At 39.9% G+C, this 13,865-nt stretch overlaps 1 protein-coding gene across 4 annotated transcripts in view; it reads right to left on the bottom strand.

Moving 5' to 3' along the window:
* Positions 1-2,065: 2,065 nt before the first annotated feature.
* Positions 2,066-13,865, bottom strand: part of atp11b (ATPase phospholipid transporting 11B (putative)) — a 48,591-nt gene continuing 36,791 nt past the window's right edge. For 2 of the 4 annotated variants that reach the window (XR_006012681.1, XM_042005711.1), the window contains 2 exons: positions 9,350-9,513; positions 2,066-3,577 (listed from right to left, as the gene is read on the bottom strand). Coding sequence is in view for 2 of the 4 variants with exons in the window: in XM_042005711.1 (XP_041861645.1) it covers positions 3,496-3,577; positions 9,350-9,513 (246 nt within the window). In the remaining 2 variants the exon portion in view is untranslated. Of the gene's footprint in view, positions 3,578-9,349; positions 9,514-12,341; positions 12,479-13,865 lie in introns of those variants that run through there. The other 2 variants (XR_006012680.1, XM_042005712.1) reach the window with 2 other exon arrangements.

Raw genomic sequence — 13,865 nt, 5'->3', positions numbered from 1 at the left:
AACAGCATCAGATATCAGCCAACAGAAGAGTGATGACGGTGGTGTGTTGTCTGGTGTAGCACGAAGAAAAATGATTGCAAACAGTTGACACGATCATCCGTCTCATGTCTGGCTGATGAGTCACATGACATTCTGCTGCACACAACTTAACGTCTGACATTTTCAATCACACTCCCACTGCTGAAGCTGATTTGATGAAGAAAACCTTGATTTAATTAGACAGCCACCATTTCTTTAAATTAGATTTTTGCACCGTCACCCACTTACAGATTTTTCCTGCATCGTAGCAGCAACCACATTATGTTGGATGCTTGATATATGTATATTTGTACAGATTAAGACCATTTTCTCCTAACCAGCTCGAGATTCATATGGACACAGATGACCTTTTAATAAACGAAGGCAGATTTTAACAGCTGCAACAGTGTGACTGTCTTTTAATAAGGCGTCCAATTAAATTTGGATGCTGCCTCTGATGGATGACGTGGTGATAATCAGGGGTAGAGGCATGATAAAATATTAAATCACCATTCTGAATTATGTGGTTGAGTAATCTGCTTCTAAAATACCCCAGAGGCCTCACATCCAAACCCGGCTGCAGCTCACGCGTTAACGGAGCTCGGATAACATCAGTGGCTGCTGCGTTTGAGAATCTCAAACTCTCTTTTCACCTGTTTGGATGCAAAGATGATCACTGAAGTGTGACCTGATAGGGAATTGTCTATTTTTAGTTTTAGGGCCAAAAGAATCTGATATTAAAATTTTCATTAGGTTTCCGTGTTTATTGTAAAGTTGTAGTTCTCCACATTAAGCACAAGGGGGCAGCACTGAGGGCCCAGAAAAAGTTTTCAATGCTGAGATTAGTGGATGTTTTTAAAATCCTGGAAAAAGTGGTGTTCGAAGTCAATCACCCAGCTCTGCTGACCATTTCTAGGAAAAGATGAGAAGCTGGTTGTTGCAGAGAATAAAGAAAGCTAGATTTTCATAGTGATTTCACTCACATTCAGTATGATAAAAGTTTTACAACAAACTAGAGGAAAATATGAATCTATTCTTTAATAGAAAACTGGCTGCACAAGGAGAAGAGACGTCCTGATTGTTAAGCTTCAGACTATAAATAAGAGACGTAGCCACCGGGATGAAACGTCCCCCCACTGAGAAAGTACCTTAAAACAAAGACTGACGCAGATCAAACGTCATGGAGGCTATGTCCGCTTCTTTTTCACAGTCTGGTACAAAATGATTCTCATCATCCATCCTCTTCAAGTCTACACTCCCATTATATGACTCAAGTCAACATCAGTGTTATCTCCTTCCTGATAAACAGAGCCTTTTAATGAAAATTGGTAAAATTACTAATTAAACAGCATTTTTCTAAATGCAAGTACAGAATAGAGGTGAATGAATGTAGACGCTTTAATAGCAGATGTGAAAATTTAAAAATGAATTTGTGTTCAGACCTAAAGAACAAATATTAGCTGCTGGAAAGGTGTCTAACTGGAAGCATCCTTTAATCCTTAATTATGTGGCAACATATGAACATGTTTACAGATACAAACATGCTGGAAAATTTAACAAACACAAAAAAGAAATACAGCAATAATAATAAATACACCCTCCTACTGTCAGTTGGACCTGCGTGAACAGAGAGGAAAAATGTACCGAACAGAAAATAAACGAAGAATTTTCCACAAGCTGCCAGGGAACAAATTTAACCTTCAAACAGACGTCACAACGCCGTTTTTCTCCCTGTGAATGCTGAGGTGCGTACTGGTCAGTGTTGTGTGGTTTGTTGCTGTCAAGTTTAAAGTGGCTGTAACCTTCAGTAACCTTCTGGATTCTCCTTTAAAGACCTGTCAAGAGGACGAACTGGGCATGTGAGACGGGTCTGACCTGTGACCTGCCGGCAGCATGTAGCCACTCACAGCTCAAAGCACCATGGCTGCCATGCAGAGAAGCAAAACCTTCAACACGCACACTCCCAACAGCAGAAACACACATGGTGAAAACAAAAACGGGGAAAATGGATGATTTAAATGGTGGTGGGTGATGACCTTTTAAAAAAAAAAAAAAAAAAAAAGAACCAGGAAAAATGATTTTGCTGTGACTTGTGCAAACACTCTGCTTTTCCTCTCTGCTCAAAGTGAAATATATTTGTGTGTAAAAATATAAACATTCTGCTGTCTGGGTTTACACACCAGCCACGATATCACAAAGCTGCTCACCATTACAGACATTTCTGTCCCACTGAGATATACTCTGCGATCATTTTTACCTCCAGTTTTATATGCAGAAGTTTTCATTTAAATATATCAACTTTTCAGCCCTGCATGCTGTAAGATAATCCCCGTTAATCGTGGTCTGTAATGCTGAGGTGCTTCGGGTCATCGGGCTGATGAAGAAAAGGCATTCAAAGTAAAAAAGTAGGGAAAAAGGGAAAAAGTACAAAATAACAGGTTAAACAGCTTCTATCCACAGTACCCTTACTAAACTATTATTAATATAACTTCTTTAAAACATATGGCTTTTGAAACATCAGGCCTTGTTCAGAGAGATGCACCGAAGAGACGGAGCCCTGAACAAGTCAGACGAGAGAGCAGCACAAACAAATTCTTCTTAAGAATATAAGCTTCTGTACAATCAGGCACAAAAATAAACACTTTTTTTCCTAATAAACTCCAGTTCAGATCTTCTGGTCTTTGGTACCACAGCAGAGATGATGGTCAGAGGCTGGAGGTCTCAGAAAAACATCTGGATCCTAAAGGCTTATCAGGGGTTCCAGGTGTTTCTCCCTTTCAGTCTGGATGAAAAGAAGATGCAGCAGTGGAGCAGATGGCTCGGAGACGTCTGTGCTGGAAGTTTATGTGTCAGTTTCTAGAAACAATGACATGTTCTTGTCTAACTTTTCTGAGCTTCCGGTGCTAAATAATGACCTCGATTTCACATCCAGTCCTACGGTTTGAGCAAGACTGACGACTGACATGAGTGAACATTTGTAGATGAGAGGATGGGCAGTCTGGAATCTTTATTCTGTCTGCTTAAAAATGTCTGACAACTGATCTGAAAAGAAAAGTAAAGAGCTCCATGAGAGGTCACAGATAAACTTGGACCACTGAAGATATTCTAAATGTAGCCACCGTGCAGGGAGCAGGAATTCGATTCATGTAACGATTGGCTCTTCTGTATCTCCAGAAATGTGACTCCTTACATTTCCTTTAACGTTGCTCCCATCTGATGTTGTTCTCAGCTTTAATAAGAATCGATTCACTCCGGGACACTAAAAGGTGGCAGATAAAAGTCGCCTGCAGCACTGAGCTGAGTCCTTTAGCTCCTTATCTTATTTGTCACTCCATCCAGCTGAGAATGCACCTAGCTTAAAGAGAAGTGGGTTTATAAAATGGTGGCAAAGGGGGGTTGGGGGTGTGACTATGACTCATGGCAGAGTAGTAGCTTGCTCGCTCTCGGCTGTGTGTGTTAAGTCAGTGGCCCTGGGAGTCAGCAGTGGGTGGCCTCGATGGGTGACAGCGTCAGGATGCTGCGATCGTTGGTGTAGAGGTTCTCTGTGTCGCTCCAAGCCCTGAAAGCAGGCAGCAGTGGTGGTTAGGAGACTGGTGTGTGTGTGTGTGTGTGTGTGTGTGTGTGTGTGCTATCAGTACTTTTGGGATTTCAATCTACTCAGCCAGGTTGGAAAAAGCAGAGAAGATGGAAGGATGGATGAAAGAGTGTGATGAGTTTTTGATGAGTATCAAAAGTTTCTCATTAACTCACTAATGTTGTCACCAGGTTCAGTTTACATTGAGTTTATTTTAACCCTTAAAACCCGGCATTTCAGCCCAGCATTGTCACCTATATGGTCAGCTGTTTCTCAGGAAATGTAGTGTGCAACTTGGTGGGGTAAATTCTAATAAATAGTTCCCCTTTAAGTGATCTACGGACTTTTTCCAGGCATTTATATCCTGTCCAGGTTTAAAATCTAGTAGTAAAATGTAGAGATTATTTAGAGACTCTATATAGTAAATCTTATCATTTCACTACTACTCTATTTTGACCCGAAATTGATGATGAAGCCACTTCCTATCAAACCTTTGACCAATCAGAAGGCTTAAATTGACGGCAACATCCAATCAGAGCAACATTTAGATTCAACATTTGCTTTATGGAGCTAAAGATCTAAAGTCCTGATGAACGGTTTTGTAGTCTCATTAAGAATATCTGTATGATCAACTTTAGAAAATCCATTTAAGTGTCTAATTATGGAGAAATATTTATCATGCAGATACAAGATTTCATGGACCTGTAACATCAGTAGCAGTCATGCTGATGATTCAGGTAAAATTAATGAGTAAATGTGGGAAACTGCTGCTGAGAAACTTGGAAGATCTAAACTTTGTAAAGTCGTCTTTGAGCTGTTGATTTAGCTACATCAACATGTAGAGAAACAATATTTTTTCTGCTTCCATCCAATCTGAGGATGTTTAGCAAAATATGTTTTTTCCTCCTGAATTCTGTATTTAAATATGTGACCTCGGGTTTTTCCAGGGGATTGTCTCTAATCATATGGGGAGTTTTTAAAATTTCAAAAGTTCAGTAGGAAAATTTTTTTTTGGCTTTTATTGGACAGATACTTGACAGGAAGAGCAGGTGGGCCCTTGGCTAGGCTGGGATTCAAACCTGAGCCGGCCGCTTTGAGGAGCTTCAGCTTCTGTATTCGAGCCGGTTGTTTAACTAGCCGTAAACATCAATTTTCTTTCTTTCTTTTTTAAAGAAAAAAATGCTATTCTTGTGTATCAGTAATTTTGTCAAAAACATTTATATTTTCTTCCATCGATCTCCTGCAGGACAGCCTCCAGGTGGAGCTCAAACACACGGGGCGAGTTTGATGGAGGCTGCTCCCCTTTACTGGAAATGCTTGTAAGCAGGTATATTTTCAGCCTAATGCCTCACCAGAAACAGATGCAGCTTTTTAATTCATTCTTCCAGCTGCGTAGCTTTACTGGATCACTTAATTTTGTCAGTGTGAATATCAGTTTACACCCACACATGAGCAAGCTTCACAATTTTCCATGTTTTACAATTAATTCCACTTTTATCATCAAATTCTGTGAGTCCTTCCTGTTCACCACATCGTGGGAATCACAGGGTCCCACTGCAGCTCAGTCATTCTCATACTGTGGAGCTCCCTCATACTGTTTTGGGGAAACAAAACTTTTACAGGGTCTGAATGACTGAATGTTACGCTTGAACATCCTGATGGGGTAATTAATCTTGTTCATCTCATCTAAAAATGGTTTTGCCATTAGTTTTTTGTTTGAGGAGTTAAGAAGAGACTTAAGTTACTCAACACAACTATAAATGATGAAAAAAAAAACATGATTTACAAGCATCAGCATCATTCTCATCCTTTTTTTATCTATTCAGAAACAATTATTTTTTATGCGCATGGACTAAACATCCTAAATGATATCTTGGCATCTTTACTAGAAAATTATGGATCGAACTTCCAACATATACCTGATATAGTCTATGTTCCAATATGTTGAATAAATATGAATATTGTACTAGATGACAGGGGCCCAGCCTTTTTCTAGAATTAGCTCAGCCAGCCGGATCGCTTTGTCCAGCAAAGATCTTGAACTCAGTCTCGTCCATGTGTACATCATATTATTCACACTGTACGATCACAATTTGACCCGGTCCAGAAAAACACCGATCCAGCATGAACATCACAGCCTTCTGCCGTTTGAGGTCACAACAAACCAAAGAACCAACTGTGCTGAAGCAAATCAAACATGAACCAGAGCTTTGGCCCGAAAGCAACGAGAAGCAGGAAAACTGGCTCGGCATCCCTTCAGCATAAACTGGCCTGTTCTGGCTGCTACACCTTCACATGACTGCAGGCATAACGACTGAAATGTGTGTACAGCTTCTACACCTGTTGAATAATTTTCTCCACCTGTCTGCACAGTTTCTTTTTTTTATTTCTAAATTTCTCTGCTCTGAATGATTCTCATGACCTTTAGTTTTAAACTGCTTTATGAAATGAAGACACCCGTTTCCAGACCTGATAAACAGGAAAACAACAAGGCCACCCAGGAAGTTGAAATAGACTCATGACTCAAACAGTGGTTTGACTGGAGGCGCTCTCACGTGCTACATCACTCGCTCAGCTTGTCTACCAGGACGAGGGTGAAACAGAAACATCTGCACTCTAAAGCCAAAACTGCTGTCTGGGTCGTGATTAACTAAAGGGACATCAGCACCAAACATACTTTTAGAACATGAACCAAGAACAGAACGGGTAGATTTCTGGCAAGATTGAGGACATTACATAGGGAACATTAACAGCACATGAATAGTTAATGTGGAAGGTCGAACAACGTTATGCAGATTTCAGACACAGAAGGACAAAGACACAAAGGACAGGAAGTGTGAGAGAAGGGCACAAATACATACAGGTTTACACTGTACTAAATACCAAAGGCAGCAGCAGCCCCCATGCAACAGGACAGTGTGGGCATTCTTGTTTTGTAGCTTTCAGCAGACGAAGGGAGTTCCTGTAAATTCCACCCAACAGAAACATCAGCAGGTAGAAAACAAGCATGCCCTTAATGTTGGCCTCTTCTCAGAAGCACATATAAGGCCTCACGATCCAGTAGAAAAATATTAGTAGATACAGAAAGTAGCCCGCAGCCTCTCTGGGTTAAGATGTGGTCCTCGTGCTCTCAGAACCAGAAAAAAAAAGGAAGGGAGTTCACAGAAACTAGCATAACAGACTTCAGCCGACTCTGTCCATTTTCTTACGAATAAATATTTCATCCAGTTTAGAAGATAAACAAGTACTGCAACTTTAAGTTGAGATCGTTTTGTGAAATCACAACTCAAAAGTGGTTTTAAACACTTTTAGGTGAAATATCTCCACAGAATCCTTTATTTTAATTTGCATGTTGTTTTTGCTGTTAAGTGTTTTACAAAAGTAAACGAAGCCTCCTGATAAGCACTTATTTTTCACATGACAAAGATCTCGTAAAGACTCAGCTGCACACAGGCCTCTACTGTATGTTGCTTCTAATGAAAGAAAAAAAAAACGTTTAACTCCTGATAACCATGCATGTGTTCCTTTGTTGCCCCCAGCCATGATTCAGCTGTGGCCAGCATTTAACACTGCAACAACAGGCAAAGGCAAGCAGCCAACTATAACTGGGCTTCCAATAAATGTAGGATAAATACCTTATGTTCAATATAAGTTGTAAATATGCTTGATATATATATTCCAGTTATTACGCATAGAATACAGAAATAGTTGGATACCCTTTCCCATGGCAGTATCCTAGCATTAAGGCCAAACGTAGGCGGAATCTCTCTACTTGTTCAGTTCTGAGTAAATCGATTATTTTCTCAAATCCCCAAAAAATGAGGAAGATTTTAAGAATTTATGAACAAAGGTGTGTGGCTTGTACAGAGCGTAAAGCTGCAGAATCAGCCCTGGTTCTATTCATTGACTATGTTCTTTCTATTCACAATAAAAAGCAAACCTTTGCATTTTATGTTATGTTCACTGTTTATTTTTATCCTAAGGGGGCAACAAATTGGCAGCCCATTTGCTAACTTGGAGGAATCCAATTGGCTGCTTTGTGCCAAGGTCAGAAAAACAGATCAATCATCCCCACAGGAAGGAATTCATCTAAATTAAATCATGCATTTAGTGACAATCTCACCCTGAAGGTTTGGATTTCTTTGCGAGAACTATCCCACACTCAAAAGATAAAAAAACACTAAAGCACAGAATACAATTTATGCTTTCAATAGATTGAGTCAAATTTTAAAATGAATATCTAAAGCCAATGATTGAACTATTCTGACCAAGGAAATGACATTTGTTAAACAGAGATGTCATTACAGTCACTCTCAGTAAGATCATTTTCTGTATCTGACTGATGACAGTCCTCCTCTTGACTAGAGACAAATTGCTGCTAGCTGTCCAGAGGGGCTGAGGGGACAAGATGGAGGAACAGTCCCACATGGTCATGAAGAAATAAACATGCAAACACCATCCAAAGGTCCTTTGCAAAATGCTTGCACACAGGGTGCAAGATCTTCATTACCTAATCTAATCTATGCACACTGTCCCGAGATGTTTTGAGAAGTATTGATTGCTCAGCAGAAAGGACTGATCAGGTCAATTAATCAATGACCCCACAGAGTCGCTGGGATTCAAATACAGACAATATTACAGAAAGTGCAGACTGGGCAGACCCACAAACTGTATACTCAGCTTACTGGTGTTTAAAGCTGCACGAGGCAAAAAGCTTTCAAAGAAAGATCTGACTGTAGACGTTTCATCTTTCATCACAAAATGGATCTAAAACTGAGACTGCATTTGCATCCATGCAGAAAACTGACTTTTACCACTGAAGGCCACACATTACTTTGTCCATTTGGACTCAAAAAGGTACCAGGTGCAGCTTTAAAGGTGTCAAGGCTTATCTCAAGTGGAGTCGCCCTTCACTGAACAAGAAGATTCTCTTATACAAAACAGAATTGACCTAAAGCCAACAAGTCAGCCTACTGTGGTGATGTCTTCTGTTAAGGCGCACTGGAAACAGCCTGATCAGATTAAAATACCCATGACACCAAACTTTGATTTTATGGCAGAATTATACATAAAAGCAGACGAGACAGACAGATAAGACGAACAGAAAACAGATCATAGCGCTTGATAAAGACACAGACACATGGGCTAATACATTTGTATCAGCTGCAGACAAAACAGTGTGGTACTGAGACCTGTTGGGTACATTGAACATTGAAAGGACTTCAGTAAAAAAAAAAAAAAAAAAAAAAAAAAAAAAAAAAAAGAAAGAAAAAGAAAAAAAGTGTAACCCAAATTCTCTCATGCAACGCTCCACCTCTACGCCATGCTGACGGTACAACCATCACAGTATAGTCAATGGCTAAACTTGATTTTGATTTCAATGCATCTTTGAGAGCACACTCCTGCCAATATGAGGTAAAACACATCTTTCTGTCTGGTTAAACAAAACGTTCATACTTTCCCAACACAGACTTATGGAAATAGCCAACTCAGTGTTGACCTGATCTACTCATCTGCAGCCTCTAAGTCTTCTTTTGGCTGCCAAGCCCTAAAATCTGCCTCTACAACCATCTGAAACTTGGCTTCCATGTTCACCTTCAACCTTCTACACATCTTAACAAGAAGACACTTTGAGTGGAGGTGCAGTCAGGTCATGGACAGTAACATTCAGGACTGCAGCACAAATTTTTGACACCAAGAGATGGCGAGGGATCATTGAGATTCATAATCGTTTCTCGTTGTTGTTGTCCTCCCCACCTGTTGTTGCGGCTGGATGCTTGGCAATTGTTAGCGCTGGCCTTGCACTGTCCGGTCATTTGCTCCAGGAGGCGGGCCAGGCGGGAACAGCCGCTCTGCCCATGCTGGTAGCAGCACATGGACTCCACACAGCTGAGGGCCTGCGCCTGGGAGGCTGGTAGAGACTGTTGGAGGGCAAAGATAGTGATTGTGTAGAAAAAGAGCCAGAGAAGGTGAGTAAAATGGTGATGTGAAAAGTACAGAAAGGATAAGTTGAATCACAAAGAAATAAGAAGAGGTGAAAAATAAAAGGTAGAAAAGGGATAAAGAAGTGAAAGGAGAAAGAGAAGAAAAATATTAAAACCAGTAAAATACAAGCTGATTGTCATTTCATTTGTCTTAATAAGTGTCTTATCATCCAGTAGCAGGAAGATAAGAGCAACTGAAAGACAATATGCTGCATGCTCTTCCAATATGGAAATAGGGAATACGTTCAAAACATGCCACACTGGGGACTAAAATGTTGCAAATAAAACAAAATGTTCCACCTGCAAACAAATAAACATACAAAGAAACATAAAGTGATGAATTGAATATGATTGGGAGATTATTTTAGTGTGATTGTTTTTAGCCTGGCTGAAAATCACATAAAGCCAAAGAATTAAGCAACTATTCAAAGCCACCATACGGTTTCTACCATGGTCAGGTCTTTCTGCCAGTCGACTCTGTAATAAATCACTTACCATGTTTTTGGTTTACAAACCATAAAGCAAGGCTAGCTTATAGGCTACCTGGAACTAAGCTAGTACTTCCTTACACTGAAATAATCAAAGCTTTGCACTTGGTCATTAACTCCATGGCATAGATCTTATTGACCAAAACGTGCAAACTGAGTGTCTGGAATATCCATGGATGTGTGTGATACGAAAAAAGACCATGTTGTCATTGCCTGTCCAGATCTGTTTGATTTTAAAAATGTTAAACTACATATAGAAGCAGAACAGAAGCAAATAGAAACCTCTACCTCTAGATTTTATGGCTAATCATATTTGCCAGTGAGCCAGTGATGCTTAGATAAATCTGAATGAAGCTGCTGTCTAGAAACAATGGGATCAGATGACTCTTACAATCTGAGCAAATGCCAGATAGTGTGATGGAGGAGACAACGTGTGGACCAGAGAGAAAATGAGAGGAAGGAGTGGAGCAAAGTTAGTCTCATAATAGGAAGTGACGTCAAATAACAGATTAATCACTTAAAGACCGACTGGGTTACAGGAACATCCGAATCTTTCTACTATTTAAGTCTCACCGAGGGAAGAGATTTGTCTCTGCAAAGCTTTAAAAGATCCAGCTTCTTTGAGTACGTAGTGGGTAATTAAACACAAAGATACTCAGTTCTAGCCTAGAATCAATGAAAATACAGCTATAATCTCTTAACAAATTCCACTGATTTGTGATGTTGCTCATATTTAACTGCAGCAGAAACTTGAGACAGTTTTAAAACCAAACTTCAACTTCTTGGCTGGTCACAGGAAAAACAAGCTTGTGTTATTTTGTATTGCAGCAGTGTTAAGTGGTCTTTACCGCTGATTTCAATTCAGCGTCATAGGAAGCTGGAGCCTATCCCAGCAGTTAGCAGGCGAGAGGCAGGGTACGCTCTGAACAGATCACCAGTCTATCGCAGGGCCAACACAGAGAGACCGATAATAATATAAAGGTACACAGTAGAAAATGATAAATATTGATATGACACAAGAGCTACTCATTCTATTTAACTAGGGAAAAAATATCCCCAAAACTGAGGAAGTAAAAGTCATCCTTTGACCATGTTTAAGCATCCTATGGTAGAGTCTGTTTGTTAGTAAAATATCCTGTAACATGAGTAAAAGACACTCATTTCTCTTGTTGGTATAATGAGGTGATGAATTAGCTTTCCTCAGAGACACACAAGGGTTGAAGGCTATGCCATGAAATGGCCTAAGTGGCAGCTTTATGGGTGACTGAATCAAAGATAAGATTTGATGCAATCTGTTAGCCAGGCAATTCATTTTTATTAATTGTCTTAAATGAGCACTGTTATCATAGATTGGGCTAATGTGGATTATATAATGAATTTGTTTTATTTGGATATAATTAAACTGTAATAAATTGGGTTGAATTGGACTTTATCCTAAGGACTGCCTTCAGATGACTTAGTTAACTGATACAAATAAAGCCGAATTAAACCTTCTTTTGGTTCACCTATAACTTCAGTAGAGTTGAACACCATGCAGCGTTTTGTTGGTTTACGACGGCAGCTATCACACTTTGGTCTGGATCAAATAATTTACCACTCTCTGAATTTTGTTAATGATAAACATTTGATGTTCACCAACACTATGTTAACAAAAGCAAACATCGTTATATAACAGAAAAGAAAACAAAGGTAAAATGAAATTTTAAAAAGGAACATTATGTCATAAAACACTTACAAGCAAACAATGCGATATGACTGATGAGAGCAGATGGTTGGATGAATATATGGCAAAGAAAACCAAGCCAGCATGCCAACAGCATTCTCTCTTTGTCTTTACCCATACCTGATCAATAACAGTGAGGGGTGAATAGAGACCGGGTTAGAGAAAGTCAGGCACAATCATGGTTGGGGAAGGGAGGACAGTATCAGTCACATCTGGGCTGGGAAGGATGAGGTTATTTTTAGAAGGATTGGGAAGGATGGAGTTAATCATGGTTGGGCAGGACAGTATGGGGTCATTCATATACCAAGTGACAGACAGAAAGACATACAGGAACAGTATTATTTACATGGGAAATAAAAGGGCAGAGTGGAGCAGCTGCCACACACAGCCATGGGATAATGATTGAAGGTGCAGGTTGTTGTAACCAAACATAAGGGCATGTGCAGGTTACTACATCTGTGAGGGGGTGCACAGGATCGGTTGGTCCCCAGGTGAATCCAGGCCAGTGATAATACAATGAGGACAATGGGAGTGAAGTACATGTATGGTACTACCTAGGGGAGCATGGGTCTGGGCCGGGGGCAGCAGGGGGAGGATAAGCAGCTAGCAGGTGCCAATTGTCCTCCCCTGGGCTCCGCTGGGCTTTAACAGGGTCATATTCTGGGCCGACTGACCTCTCACCCTCTTCCATCTGAAGAACACAAGATGCTCACAGTGAGCCCTGCTGGCTAATCAAACAGCTTATCCATCGGTCAACCAGGTAGACTGTTGGTAGGCCAGACATTAATACAGCAACATAACCAATCACACTGCAAACATATCCATCTTTGTTACTTAATCCTGTTTACAGTCTTTAAATATTTATTTAAAGAAGTCAATTATTTGTTTCTATATAACTCCTTGTTTTCACTTATTTTAAAGAATTTTCTACAATCTACTCTATGTGTTCCTTCAGCCTCATGTTGAGCCAATCAGAAACTGCCCCAGATCTGGTGAAATCTTACATTTCACCAAAGGAAACTTGTGATCTTAAGACTCACTGAAAAAGAATAATCAACTATAGGTGGAGTGGATATGTTTTTCAGTGCTGCTAATTTACCAACCAGCAAACCATGCAGCCAGTCAGCCAGTATGTCCACATGAGCAGCAGTGTAGGAGGCCAGTTTACTGGGAAACTTAGGAGCCTTAACCCACAGTGCTCCAAAGTACTTGTATACATGCAGTATACACAGACCAAAGCAATCTTCGTCTTCACTTTTCAGCTCTTGAAAATGACCTCGTCAACATCCGACAGAGTGGGTGTAAATTTTTAGCTCACAAAAGTAAATAAAATCTTCTTCCTGGTTTCTGTAATTAAACATCTATTAGAACACGGTCTCCCACTGCAGGTTTGAACCTCTTTCTTCTTGAGACTGAGAGGTAATGAGAGTCACTAGTTGATGAGGTCTTTCAGAATATTTGATTGCTTTGCTGAGGCCACGGAAGGAAGTATTCCTCCCAAAAGCAGAAAGACAACTGAGCACACTGGATCGAGGACAAGTGTGCTCAGAAATTGTTGTAAAACTAAGCAACAAATGGACAGAAAGAAGCTTCAAGCATGAAAAAGATTTCTCAAGGGAAGTGCAGATAAGAGCAAAACCATTAGTATGTGAGCCAATTAACCTGCTGCTGAAGAGCTAGAGCAGGCAAACAACAGCTAAACCCAGGAGAGCCCTCTGGGTTCTTTTGTGATTATTTTATTATTCTTCCCTCATGGGATAAAGGTAAATAGAAGACCCTAAAAGGTACTGAAAATATTTCAACTGAACTGAATAAACTGCATTATACAGCAGATTAACATGGATATACTGATTTGATTTTGAATGCAGTGAGAGCACCAGTAAATGACATTTGCATGTTTCTGTGAGCTCATTTAACATCTAGTACAATACAATTATGATCTGAAATTTATAGTTTGTAAATGTTGACTGATTCTAAGACATATGACCTGCTTTGTCTACTTTAGATAGAAAAAAAATACATATTCAGATTGCAGCTTGTTAAATACTCCTGCAAACAATAGCTGACAGCCATACAAT

Source organism: Melanotaenia boesemani, chromosome 14 (genome assembly GCF_017639745.1).
Source record: "Melanotaenia boesemani isolate fMelBoe1 chromosome 14, fMelBoe1.pri, whole genome shotgun sequence".
NCBI lineage: Eukaryota > Metazoa > Chordata > Actinopteri > Atheriniformes > Melanotaeniidae > Melanotaenia > Melanotaenia boesemani.
This window is presented reverse-complemented; position numbering and strand designations above follow the sequence as displayed.